This window comes from Rhinolophus hipposideros (assembly GCF_964194185.1).
Source record: "Rhinolophus hipposideros genome assembly, chromosome: 23".
NCBI lineage: Eukaryota > Metazoa > Chordata > Mammalia > Chiroptera > Rhinolophidae > Rhinolophus > Rhinolophus hipposideros.
This window is the reverse complement of record NC_138069.1, coordinates 20,257,842-20,272,045: the sequence shown is the minus strand read 5'-3', so window position 1 is coordinate 20,272,045 and position 14,204 is coordinate 20,257,842. Positions and strand designations below refer to the sequence as shown.

Genomic DNA, 14,204 nt, shown 5'->3' with positions numbered 1-14,204 from the left:
TATAACAGATCCAGACTAGATAGTATATTGGGGCTCACGATTCATAATTTGTATCAAACTCAGTAAACCATAAAACCAGTAATTTCTGTTAATGAGGTGTATTTTAGTAAAATATTTGGACTTAATAGTAAACAGATATAACTATGCTCAGAATTATGCTTGTCGCCTCCCAAAGTCCCAGAACTGTTTATTATAAACATATGTAGGATGAATTACCATCTATTCAAAACAAATGGTCACATAACTTATTTGCTATATACTTAATTCATAAAATACAGATAAAACTTATTTGTAAAGAATTAAAATGAAATTTACTCCCATTCTTTAGTATTTTCCTGTATAAGCTGAGATTTAAAGAATGACTCTTCTTAGACAATACATAATCATGTGAGGGGCGATTTTATAAGAAAAGCAATTTTTAAAACGAGAAAGTAGTAGCCCAAGTGATACACTTGGCTTTCTTATCACCACCCAGTCCTTAACGAGTATAAGCTCACTTCCTTCTCTTGTTATTCCTTACAAGCATTCATCACAATTAGAGGTCATCTCTTTAAGGAGAGAGATCTTTCCCTTCTCTATTCCACTTAAGAAAAACATCCTTTCTATTATTGGCAGGCATATTGAATATCCTCAAGATAACATTAAAATAATTGCTTTTATAAAATTGTGCTTTACATCTGGGATATCAACACCCATCCATGAACAAAGAAATGTGGCTAGCAAAGCTTACTTAGAAGTAATAGTTGAATCCACTTCTTTCATTTGCAAGACCATCCTGTTGAGGGAGTTATTCTCCTGAATATTTAATAGCCAGTGACTTCAGTACCCAAATTCATACAGTGGCATTCTCTCATGTACATGAACCCAACATAAAACACACATACATATCCAGTACTCACTCACTCTCACACACAAGCAAGCATGCACATACATTTTCTTTCTTTCCAGAACAAGTCAGAATTACAGCTCTTTTGGTGATTGTTATAATTTTTGGAATGGTTCATATATTTTCCAAATTCTTTTAAATTCGTAATGCTTTTCTGTTTTTTCTTTTTTTCCCAATTGTGAACCATTCCATATTGCATCTTTATTGCAAAAGTCAACATGCTTCTTAGAAATTCAGATTGTAATCGATAAAACAAACATTACATATATGAATTTAAATGTATAAACAGTTAGAAATTCAACAATATCTCCTATTATACTATTACACAAGTTCACAATTTTGTAAAAACTATAATACAGGCATACTATACATCAAGAGGAACCACTATTCCTTTTCACATGATTTTTTTCTTTTTTTTGAAATAATGATCCATCACTACGGACCTTTTTCACTCTAACAAGACTGTTTTCCAATTTATCATATTAGCTAGTGACCATGTTTTCCCACTGTTACAACATGAAGAAATTGAGAAAAATTCTGCATTCCCTGGGGTTACCGTTCTAAGCTTGGGCAGCAGTCCACTAGTAAACCAGGCTGACCTAGCTGGATTGATGGTTACCTCGTAGCTAGTTAGAATGATGTCATACACATTAAAAAGAACAGAATCTGCCTCAGGTGGTCTATTTTATCTCTGTAAATGAAGATACCAAGGAAACAAATCATGGTAGTTACTCACTTTTAAGAGAAATTCTAAACGCTTAGGGATATGAGGGTGGGGATAAAAAAATCCTAAAGGAAAACAAACAAAAAACATATAATATATATATATATATATATATATATATATATATATATATATATATATACAACGATTTTATTCTAACATTAACTTAAATTTCCTAATATTTAACCCATATTTTGAATTCATTTTTGAGTCAAACGTGTTTTAGAATTCTTAGAAAGAACATTTTAAAAGTATTTTAGTCCTATTTAAGATGTATTAAAAATGAAGTTTTATACAAAGGGCCTCAAATCTTACTGGAAAAAGTAGCTATCTATTCTTTAACACTCTTCTTTCAGCCCCTCTCCCAATAACTAAAAAAATCAAACAGATCCTCAACTCTCTCTGTACTGAGTATAAGATGTCAATTTTGAGGTTAAAAAATCATATGAAAAGGAATCTCATTCTGTTGAACTGTCAGTCTACTGAAAATTTTCTTACAGCTCCATTAATTTACTGTAATTTTCAGTTTCCAAATACAAAAATACAACAATTCTTATTGAAATCTATACGCTGGTAGTTTTAGTACACAAAAAAAACCAACAAATTATTTACAAAATTATACAGTTTAAGAAAAAACTTTGTACAAAAAATATATAAATCCTTTGTTCCCTCTATCACGTTTAAACTGTCAGGACTCAAAATATTCACCACAATGAATCTTTCAAAATATATACCGACTGAGCCACAGACATCAAGAAAATTTCATTAAGAGATGATGGAGGAAGGAGCAAGATTGCTTATTCTAGGTACCCCATTGTAATGTTTTCCATTCTGTTATAAGCTTATTTTAGTTTCAGTGTTATCAGAAATATATTAACAACCTAGAAAGAGGAAGTCCTTATTATTATGAAGGGGAAATTACATGAACTTAAAAAAATGATCCTGGTTTGACACATCATTCCAGGAAAACATGTAGAAAAGATAATCAGAACGTGGGATTAAACTTCTTGTAGCTAAGTAAATCTAGAGTCCTGATGGTTTTAAGTTTCTTAGTGAATAGTTGCTATTTTGAGAAACAGTCTTTACCTCAGGAAACAAAATCCTTTATATAGTGATCACCAAGAACCTTTTGAAGCCAACAGGAAGTTTCAAATTTTCACACCACACACATACAAAAACATAGATGTGTATATCCTTGAAAAAGTGACATCCTATGTACATTAATCATTTTATTTCCCCAGGGGTCAATACAGTGTAGTGTTGCTCCTCTGCTTTTCCATCTAACATTCAGAACACAAGGACATAAATTTACATATATATTTTACTTAACAGATACTCTACTCTATACAGTGTACAGTAAAAATGCACACAGTGAAGGAAACTGTCTACTGGAGGATGCATGTTCATGGATAGCAACAAGCTACAAAATTATCAAAAAATAAGGTCATCTGATCAGTCAAGTTATGACTCCCATTTATTACTAGCATACCCATGCCCCCTCCCCTGTCCCACCCCCACCCTACCCCATCACTTCATCATCATGGTTTAAATTTAGAAAACAAATTTCAAAAAAAATTGTTTTTGGACACTTTTTAACTCTTTTGTATAACTATTAACTAAACTGAAGATTTAAAAAAAAAAAAAAAAAAAAAAGCTGGTGACTGACTCTCCGCCACAAATCCTCCCATTATTCTCATCAAAACACTTACTTATCAAGGTTTAAACTTTTTATTGGGGGTTGACTTTTGGTGGCCCAAAAGACTCACTTGTCTCAATAATGGGTAAGTCAGGCCTATTAATAAAAAGGCAGGAGAAAGAAAATGGTGAAGAGAAAGGGGTCAATAGGTAACAGCCTTTTACATTCTGATGTTTTGTTTTGTTTTTTTAAAAAAGGACCAACTGAACCAATGCTTACTAATTTCAAAGCAAATTAAGGATCAGCAGGAGCAGTCCAAGAGAGTTAATATGATGACAGAATGAAAACACCATGGAGCTAACTACCATTACCTTATAGCATTTAAGAACACAGTTTGTTATGATTTACACTAAAATAGTACTTACTACTGCACATAACCCCCCATCAAAAAATTTTAGATTAAATACAAATTGGGCTCCTCCTCAGTAAAAAAAATTAAATTTACTTTTCTTCCAAGACAACTCTTGAAAGCAAAGGGCTATTTTAATTACAAATATCTCCTACTGTCTGACAACCCATCCATAATAGCTAAGAGTTAAGAGATTCCAGGCGATTTTGACATTTAATGAAATTTTATCAGATTATAATCCAAAATAAAATTTCTGAAAACCCTGTCATTTACAACATAATCCAACACCAATACCAACAAAAACAGGTGGTGTGGAAAATAAGGCTCTAGAGAATATCCATGTCATTCCTGTGGATCTTCACAACTGTGTAAAAGTCACTAGGCCTTTGGTGCTTTAATATCATGAACAGTTATGAGATGTGTTTAAATAGCAAACTTGCTGTCCTTAAATCTACTGTGTTGAAAAGAAAAATAAAAAAAAAATTTTTGGCTCATTGACTTCTTTAAATAATTTTAAAAAGTTGTTCTTCTAAACAATATTCCTAAAAATTATACAGCTCGTATCAGATTTCATCTTCGCCATGAACGAGACTCGTATTCATCTTCATCTTCGTCATCATCATCATGCAAAAACAAATCTGGGGTTTCTGTTTCCTGAAGAAAGAGAGGGTAAAATTTGCTCAGTGCTACAAGAAGTAAAGTTTAGTAAAGTTAAGTAAAATAGTTAAGTAGAATAGTTAAGTAAAATAACTTTTTAGGCCAAAGGACAAACAGATGAGTATACAAAGCCCAGGCTGGATTTATAAGTGATGCACTCAGAGTATCTTTCGGGGCAAAAAAACCCAAAACATTTTTTTAAATGTACGTATATTCTCCCCTAATTTTTTGCTTCATTTTAATAGATTTCTATTCTAGTATCATTGAAAAATAAATATATGAATGTTTAATAGAGAAAATGAAAGAAAAATTACCTATGTAGTGTTTTTGATAAAACTAATTTTATTCCATTAACTTAAAAATGAGAAAAGTAAATGACCACTCAAACTCCTAAACCTTCCATATAATCCGATTATTGTGAGGGGAGAACATACTAATTTCTCCATGACACTGATGACATTCCTAATCTTATATAAAAATCTAAAATGTTACACAAAGTAGAAATACGTACAAATAGTCCCCAAATACCAAGATTTGTCTTTTCTTTCTTGCTTGCTTAATGCAGATTTTTCTTTCCTTTCTTTGTTTTTTAACACAGGAAATATTTCTCCTTTTGTTGCATAAAATTAACCATAAGGTTAGAAAACTCTTGATTGACCGTAAATGCTAGACATCTTTTAAAACCAAAATCGTGATGAACCCGGAATAAGCTGCAATGCTGGCTAAGTGTCTGTTTTAATAAACTAATTAGAAATATAGGAGTAAAAAAGCAAAATTAATTCTCATATATTTTAAGAAGTTGATTATTTAGTACACGTAGTATGTATAAGTCTTTTATTTTCCTATTCTTCTCTCTTATATCTAACTTCTTTACACTCTGATATTAACCAACTGTATAGAGAAGGAAAATAAGAAAATCCATTACCTATGGAATTTGAGTAAGCAAAACGCTAAAACAACCTGATAAAATTTAATTTATTCATGTAATCCATGTCCTTATTTACCAGAATAACTAGAGCAAATAAAGCCAAAATAAATGCAAAAAAAAATAGTCTTTCCTATACTAAAAAATAATCTCCTAAAGAGCTTTTTATATTTCTGCACCTGTTGGTTCTTTAGTAAACTTCTAGACTAGCCTTAACTAACTGTATGCATGAAAGAATTCAAGATTTCCCTTTAATCCTATTTACTGTCAAGAAAAACATGTATGTAATTGGGAAACGATCTAATTCAACTCTTATTTTCAGTCATTCAATTTACCTCCTCCTTGACTTCTTCTTCCTCAGTCTCCGTGGATACAGAAGGCACCTTGGATTTGTGCCATGATATTTGTAGCCGACGGTCTTTGAATTTTGACCCTTGGTTTGAAGCCTAAAATAGATTTTAGGAAAGCACAAAAGTTTGTACTCACATTCACTAATGATTTCTTCAAATTCTGCGTTATTTAAAAAGGGTAATGATGGGGAGAAAAGTCTGTCAAACTGTATCTACAAAAAAATTCCAAAAAGAGCTAGAAAAGGTGAAGTCTTTTTAAATTAGTAAACCATATGTTCTGGTTTGCCCAGGATAGTCCATGATTTATATCTACGTCATGTCAATAGGTTCCGTCTTGGTTTGGATGATAAGATCATCATTCTACTTCGAAAAGTCATAATAAGGACAACAAATAAAATTACTGGCCTTTGGCTTTGATGATCTACATGTTTAGACTGAAACTTTTAAAATATAAGTATTTTTTAAAAAAACTGTCTATCTCATGTCATCTCATATAGCCCCACCTATATTTGACAATGCTATTCCCACTTCCTGTTCTGAAATGCTATATAATAATGACAAGTACTCCCCAGCTCACCTACACATTCAACAAACGTTAAATACCTACCATCCTAACTCAAGATAAAACCGCTGTTTCAAATTATTTTTTGGGACAATCGTCTAAACATTTTTTTCCTCCCCAGCAAATTTCAGTAAGAGAAAGCAAAAGTTTAATTTTAAAGACAAAGAAACAGGGACAAAAGAAGAGACCCAAAGAATCATAAAAATGAAAGCTTAGTCATTCCAAAAGCTTTCCTATCAATGGTGCTGGGTTGTAGACTATCCTCAATACTTGTCTGAGAAGACAGTGAATGGGAGGGAGCTTTTGGGGTACTGGGAATATTCCATTTCCTGACCTGTGGGGCAGGTATATGGGAGTTTACCCTGTAATAAAGCACTGAATTATACATTTCTAATTGGTATAGTTTGTTTTAATAAACATTTTAAATCGAATATTATCTTTATAATTTTAAGAAAATACCAAAGAGCTAAGATATTTATGTTAAAAAAGCAAGGTTTGGAACGTAGTTATAATATCATTCCATTTTAGTAATTTTTTTTAAGTGAGAGACTTTATGTATGTATTCTTATACTCATAACTTTTTTCTATAAAGACATCGAAGAATAGTGACTACCTTTTAAGAGTAGGCAAGGAATAAGAGAAGTGGGGTTATATTTACTTTTTACTAACCATATGCTTCATCATTTTGATGTATTAACTTTTTATCAAAAAAATAAAAGATTTAGGACTAGCTTATTAAAGTATCACATACTTATTAAAATGCCTAATTTTTCTATACATACACATATTCTTTCTCACACATGTATCTGTACTATGGCTTGAAATAACGAAATACTGGGAAAAAGTTAGATGTCCATCAATATGGGACTGTTTAAATCTAGTATGGTACACCTATGCAATGAAATACCATGCAGCTATTAAAAGGAATAAAGCAACACCATAGGCTCTAATATATAATCTCTAATAACATTTTATACATATTAAGTGAAAAGTGCATATGGACAAGAGTGCTGTATAACATGCCACCATTTGTGTAAAACAGATCAAATGATATATATATATAAATAATATATATAAATATATAACATATATAATATAAATAATATATATATATATATAAATAATATATAAAGAATATCTCTGAGAAAATATGTGAGAAATGGAGAACGGTAATTGCCTATGGGGAGTGAAACTGAGTGACTGGAGGCAGAAGAAAATTTTATTTTTCAATGTATACACTTTGATTTCTCTACACTTTGTGTATGTGTGTAGCTCCCCAAAATAAAATAATTCAAATGTTGATATATGAATGTATGCATAAATATGAGCAAATCAATTATGTACCATCAATGAAAAGTTATATGTAATAACTCAGAGGTACTTGGAACCTTAGATGTAGAATTCACTCAGAGAGAAATTCATCTAGCCCAGCCATTTTCCTAGATCAAAAACTGATGCCAAATCTGTGCCAATCATCATTCATCAATCACCTGACAAACATGAAAAAACAAAACTCAAGTGCTGCTGAGGGTATGGGCAAACACATAATCTCACGCAAGGCATAAATATAAATTAACTATAAATTAGTACAACATCCTTAGAAGGTTATTGGCAAGCTGTACCAAATTTTAAATACGCATGCTTTTGAGCCAGTCATCTCACTCCTGCAAACTAACCTGAAGCAATGGTTCTCAACTGGGGACAATAATGTTACTCGAGGGGGCATTTGATTGTCACACTGACTGAAGAGCATGTAGTGGCATTTAGCTTGTGGAAGCCAGGGTGATGAAGGTCTTGCAATGTGGAAGACTGTCCCACATAACAAATTATTCAAAAATGCCATATCCAGTAAGATGTATAAAACATTGTTCCTAATAACGTGTTTCCCTGAAAATAAGACCTAGCAAGACCATCAGCTCTAATGTGTCTCCTGGAGCAAAAATTAATATAAGACTGAGTCTTAGCTGGTGGTCCGGTGAGGTCTTAAGACTGGGTCTTATATTAATTTTTGCTCCAAAAGACGCATTAGACTTGACGGTCTGGCTAGGTCGTATTTTTGGGGAAATACGGTAGTGAGAAGATGGGAAACACCCTACAAGTAACTGGCCATCAACAAGCAGTAAATACCAGTAGTTCACGAAAGAGGGATTTTTTAGTAGGGGTTCGGGGAGGGGAATGGGAAGAGGAATACTTTCTGGGTAGGTTTATTTCACTATCTTTAAAAATGTCTTAAGAAAGGTACTCCTCCTTTTCAGCTTTAAACGTTATTAGAGGCCATGATATTTGTTGTTACAGCCACCCTGACACCATAAAGACAAAGGCCTAAAAACAAAAGCCAACATAATAGGAGAACAGAGGAAAAAACATGAAAACCTGTGTGGCTGAGTTTAAGAATTAATAAATCTGTAAAACATCCCTACCCCTAGACGACTTGAAAATAAAATAAATAAATGTCCCTGTTTTCCAAGTTACATATATGTTACCTGCAGCCAATGTATCCTGAGAAAGTGTGCACTACTTTCATAATCAGGAAGAAGAAAAATAAAATCAAGATCTACTCCATCACTGAAGATAACAGCTAAATTACATTACCACAGTTCAAGAACTGTGTGGTTAAACTGATGCATATTCCTTCAAAATGCAGTTCAAGTATTCCAAATATTTAGTATAAATAACTTTCTGTTGTATTGTTGAAACCAGCCAAAGCTCTCTTTCACCAGGGTTTGTAAAGGAATGAAGCTTAGCTTCTGTCCTCTCTGCCCTTAAGCAAGGTTCTGGGACTTAATATTTTTAGCTCCTGACCTAAACTTTAATATTAATATTAAAATAGTCAAAGGAAATTCTTTAGGAGGGTCTTTAATACCCTCAGATCTCTGTCAAATGAAAGATATACAAATAAGGATTCTGTTTTAAAAAGTTCTTTCTGGACTCACTGATTTTATCTGTTAAATATAAAAAACCCTATTTATTATATATCATTCCATATTTTTAAACTTTAATATTTAACATATGAAGTAATATAATAATATATACCAGGGGTCTGTAAAATACAGCCTCAGGCCAAATGTTTCCATTTTCACTAATATAAAATGTGCTACACCAAGCATACTTACAGGTATCATTTGCATGCAACCATAACAATTCTCTTATGATAAATTGTTAGAAGCAGATTACTGGATACAAGAATAAACTGAAGGACTCCAAAATTGGGTCCTCACTCTTCAGAATGACTTCACTAAAACCCATCCATCTTTCATATAATGTTCTTCCATGATCCGTTCACAATTAAGGACAGTAAAAGAATACTGAAAATATACATTTTACCTTAGCCTTTACAGGATATAAACAAACAAAACAAAATAAAACCTTGTGGGACAGCCGGATGGCTCAGACAGTTAGAGCATGAGCTCTGAACAACAGGGTTGCTGGTTTGATTCCCACATGGGTCAGTGAGCTGCGCCCTCCACAATTAGACTGAAGACAACCAGAGCTGCTGGAGGGGCGGTGGGATGGCTCAGTTGGTTAGAACGTGAGTTCTCAACAATAAGGTTGCAGGTTCAATTCCCGCATGAGATGGTGGGCTGCGCACCCCCTGCAACTAAGATTGAAGGACAACAACTTAGAGCTGACGGACCCTGGGAAAACACACTGTTCCCCAATAGTTCCAGATAAAAAAATTAAAAAAAAAATAAAACATCAAAGAAGAATTATCCTTTAAGTCTGCTAAATATATTTACAATATCTAGGCACATGTATTTCTGTATTTCTTTCAAAGAAAGCATACCGTACTGCCTAAGTATCTGTTACTAGGGTAAGTCTGTTTCTAGTACTCAAGGCTGTCTGATAGCACTTTATCAAAACAAGTAACAAAACACCATTAAAACCAACTTTTTCTTTAAAAAAAATTTTTTTTTTAAATTGGAGAATATTGGGGAACAGTATGTTTTTTTCCATGCTCCATCAACTCCAAGTAGTTGTTCTTCAATCTAGTTGTGGAGGGCGCAGCTCAGTTCCAAGTCCAGTTGCCGTTTTCAATGTTTAGTTGCAAGGGGCAGAATCCACAATCCCATGCGGGAATTGAACCGGCAATTATGTTGTCGAGAGCTCACACTCTAACCAACTGAGCCATCTGGCTGCCCCTCCGGAAGCTCAGTGGCAGCTCGTTGTCTTCAATCTAGTTGTGGAGAATGCAGCTCACTGTCCCATGGGGGAATCGAACTGGCAACCCTGTTGTTCAGGGATCATGCTCTAACCAACTGAGCCATCCGGCTGCCCCTAAAACCAGCTTCTTGAAGTTACCTCATATAAGGTGGCTTTGTTTGCTCCTTCCCCAAATGCCTGGACATGCCCCTTTCCACAAACTGAATGCCGTATTTCAGACTTATCCAATGTTTGTACGTAAAACTTGGTTATCATTAGATGCTCTAGAATGATTCTACTTATGAGAAGGAAGCTGATCTATTTGAGCATGACTTCTGGGTTAAAACTTAAACATCTACACTACATATAGTCTCCAGTGACCCTCAAACCAGAGCATGCAGCTTCCTACTTAATAAGATTACCTACTTTTTTGCACAATTGGAATTTTCTGTAAAGTGAAATTTATAAAAATTCTGCCTTACATAACTCAGTATTATCACCTCAATGGAGCTGGCACTGGGTCTAAATGGGCACCTTATTTGGCAAGGAGGTTTTCATTTTATATGCTCAACATTAAAAGATAAAAATGAACATTGATCCAGCCTCCACAAGAGAAGCCTACACGTGCGTAGTGCTCCTCCATGTATTACTACCTTCTTTACTCCTCAAAGAAGTCACTTAAAGCCAGTCTCCCACTTTACAAAAAAGGAAATACGGGTTATACTAGCCACGGAATCGGCTCAAGAGTGAACAGGCCACAGCCCAAAGGTTCTAAAATCTGGACACTTTACAACAACCCACCATTCTCCAACAGTCAGGGTGAAACAGGATTAATGGGCATCAAACTAATAAGAAACTTTGGAATAAAGCCTTGCTCCTTCAGATTTCCCTCACCATCTCTAACACTGAATAAGGCTGAAAATGTTTTCCTTCAAAGTTGTTTGAGGAACAGGGGTCCTGGATGTTAACAGCCAACTGTGTATTTCTATCTTGGTCCTACCACTTGTTTGACCTTGGTTAACTTACGTTCAAGTGTCAGTGTCACCACTGGTACACACAGGATTTCAGGTGCACGTTCTATAGTTATTTAAGATTAAATGAGATCTTAATGCAAATGCTCTAGCACAAATAACACTCAATAAATAGTGAATGAAGTAATGAGTGGTTGGAGACTATATTATTTATGTACAAATAGCCTTTACCTGTACAAATCTGTCTGTCTAAAAGTAAATGGTAGCCACTGTACACAGAATATAACTAAACACGCTTCTTATCCTAATGAACTCTTCCTTTGAATTTTGCCTCCATCCCAGATTATTTTCACTTATTGACTATACACACCTGTATAGTCTAACCCTGTAATAACCCTAAAACAAAATCAAATATAGCTCTGGAACAACTTGTCATTCCAAATGCATTTAAGAGGAGTATCATGGAATTACAGAGCATTAGCTGCTTCTTGACCTTCAAGTATATTAATAAGAATTTGCTAATACGCATGTTTTTTACAACTTATTTTCTAATCTATAAAACATTTGACATTTATACAGAATGCAGCCCGGAAATGCTGAATACAGCGTTTTTAGAGTTAGCATTTGCTACTTTAAGAACTTACTGAGAAATGCTGAAGTAAATCATCTTTTTCCTCTTCGGTGAATCCCCCAACTGTCAGTGCTTTGGGGCGGTGATCCACCACCATGTGATTTAGTGAGCCCCTTCCTCGACTTCCTCGACCTCGGCCTCTTCCTCGACCTTGGGAGGACATGGTCTTTCCTCGACCCACAGGCAAAATACCTAATCGTGCAGCCTGAATAATAACAACCAAAGGTAGAATAAAATACACATTGTTAGACTAAACCTTGGAAAATAGAGGAAGAGAAAAGTATTTATTGAGATGTTAAACGGAGTGAGTCAGTATCTCCTTTTAAGTCTCACCTCAACCTGCAACTGACTAAGTTTTTTCCGTAACTCAGTTGTATCTTCTCCTGAGGATAGCTTCTTGTGAAGATCCAGTTCAGTATCTAATAGTTCTTTCTGGGCCTTTGGAAAAATTAAGAGTAAAATGTATTTTTTAGATAACTTGCAAGATTTTACTCAGAAGATAAACACTGTACTTACAGAATGACACACAGCTCTTTTGGGAAAATGGAAGTGAAAGTATGTAACAAATATGGGTATTTTAGAGAAAGTAACTTTACAGATGTAATACTGACACTATGTAGACAGTGTGTCAATAAATATAATAAGCAGTATTACTCTTTAAGATGGCCTAAAAATCTGTCTTGGAAACAATCATCTGAGATGAGGGAGCTGAGAATAATATTCACATAATAAAACATCATAAATGAAACACAACGGGGCAAAATAAATTATATTGTAAAAATTCATTAATGGTACAAACATAACAGTTATATAACTGCTTTCAGGTATGAACCCTGTAACTATTGCCACTCTTTTTTGGGGATAAGAGACAAATAAATTACCAGTCTTCAGGTACATCACTTTGAGTTTTTTTTCCCCCAAAGTCTCTCTTTTTTTTAAGAATTGACAAGCAGTTATTGTGCGTGGTTTGTTTGTTTTTTAATTTTATTGGGGGGAATATTGGGGAACAGTGTGCTTCTCCAGGGCCCATCAGCTCCAAGTCATTGTCCTTCAATCTAACTGTGGAGGGCACAGCTCAGCTCCAAGTCCAGTCGCCATTTTCAATCTTTAGTTGCAGGGGGTGCAGCCCACCATCCCATGCGGGAATTGAACCGGCAACCTTGTTGTTGAGAGCTTGCGCTTTAACCAACTGAGCCATCTTTCCGCCCCTCCAGAAGCTCAGCGGCAGATTGGTGTCTTCAGTCTAGTTGTGGAGGGTGCAGCTCACTGGCCCATGTGGGAATCGAACCAGCAACCCTGTTGTTCGGAGCTCATGCTCCAACCAACTGAGCCATCCGCCCTCCCGCCCATAGTCTCTTTAATTTTCAAAATGTGCACATACTTTCTATTAAGCTGGTGCAAAAGAAATTGCAGTTTAAAAGGTTAAAAATAATTGCAAAAACTACAATTTTGCACCAACCTAATATAATTGGAGGAAATGTCAATAAAAACATTTTTATTATATTTTTAGAAAGCAATTTTAATAAAACACTTTACATTCCTATACTGAGAACCACAATTTCAAATGTAATATAATACTGTACATAAAAATTTATGTTTTATATATCTGACAAATTCATTTCCACTTCTCAAAGGGCTGGAAATTTATCTAAAATCCCACTACAGAGCTGTGGTATAATGGAACCGCTGTGGAAAGCAAGTATTCTCCTACGATAAGTAAACAAATGGAAATTAACAAAATTAGACTTAAACCGTCTAGAAATTCTAACTCTTCCTTCCAATCAAATGTCACATTTCTGCCCATCTTAAAGCCAATCATACCTTTTGACTATTAAAAGGAATAGTTTTATTATAGCATTATTACAGAATTACAAAAAACTACTGAAACAGGAACTATCTAGCAGTTTCACCTTCAGCAGAGAACCAAAAATTCAATTAAAAAACACAACTTTGTTCAAACAGGGTATTATCACCTATTTCAAAGAGAGTACACAGCAACTATAAAAATATTTAGAAAACTTGTTACTATAATTATCTCCCCAGCAGACTATCAGCTACGTAAGAGTTCCATTGTATTTTCAAAGTGCCAAGCACATAACAGATGTTCAATAACCCTATTCTTAATGAAAAAGACAAAAAGATACCTCTGTCTTGGTCTTTACTTTAGATGGTGTGGAGGCTGCAGAAGATGTTTTTAATTCATCTTTTAATTGTGAGATCTTTTCTCCAAGCTCTTTCAAAGTCTTCATTACGTTTGCTCTCTCTTCTGGTTTCATGTTTTTGTTTTTTTCTAGTTTGGATATTAGCATCTAC

At 34.2% G+C, this 14,204-nt stretch overlaps 1 protein-coding gene across 2 annotated transcripts in view; it reads right to left on the bottom strand.

Moving 5' to 3' along the window:
• Positions 1-2,825: 2,825 nt before the first annotated feature.
• Positions 2,826-14,204, bottom strand: part of LOC308491905 (RNA-binding protein 27) — a 60,532-nt gene continuing 49,153 nt past the window's right edge. For both annotated transcript variants that reach the window (XM_081036091.1, XM_081036092.1), the window contains exons 17-21: positions 14,036-14,200; positions 12,225-12,329; positions 11,905-12,096; positions 5,573-5,683; positions 2,826-4,309 (exon numbers count right to left, since the gene is read on the bottom strand). In XM_081036091.1, the coding sequence (XP_080892217.1) occupies positions 4,226-4,309; positions 5,573-5,683; positions 11,905-12,096; positions 12,225-12,329; positions 14,036-14,200 (657 nt within the window). In that variant the 3' untranslated portion in view covers positions 2,826-4,225. The remainder of the gene's footprint in view (positions 4,310-5,572; positions 5,684-11,904; positions 12,097-12,224; positions 12,330-14,035; positions 14,201-14,204) is intronic.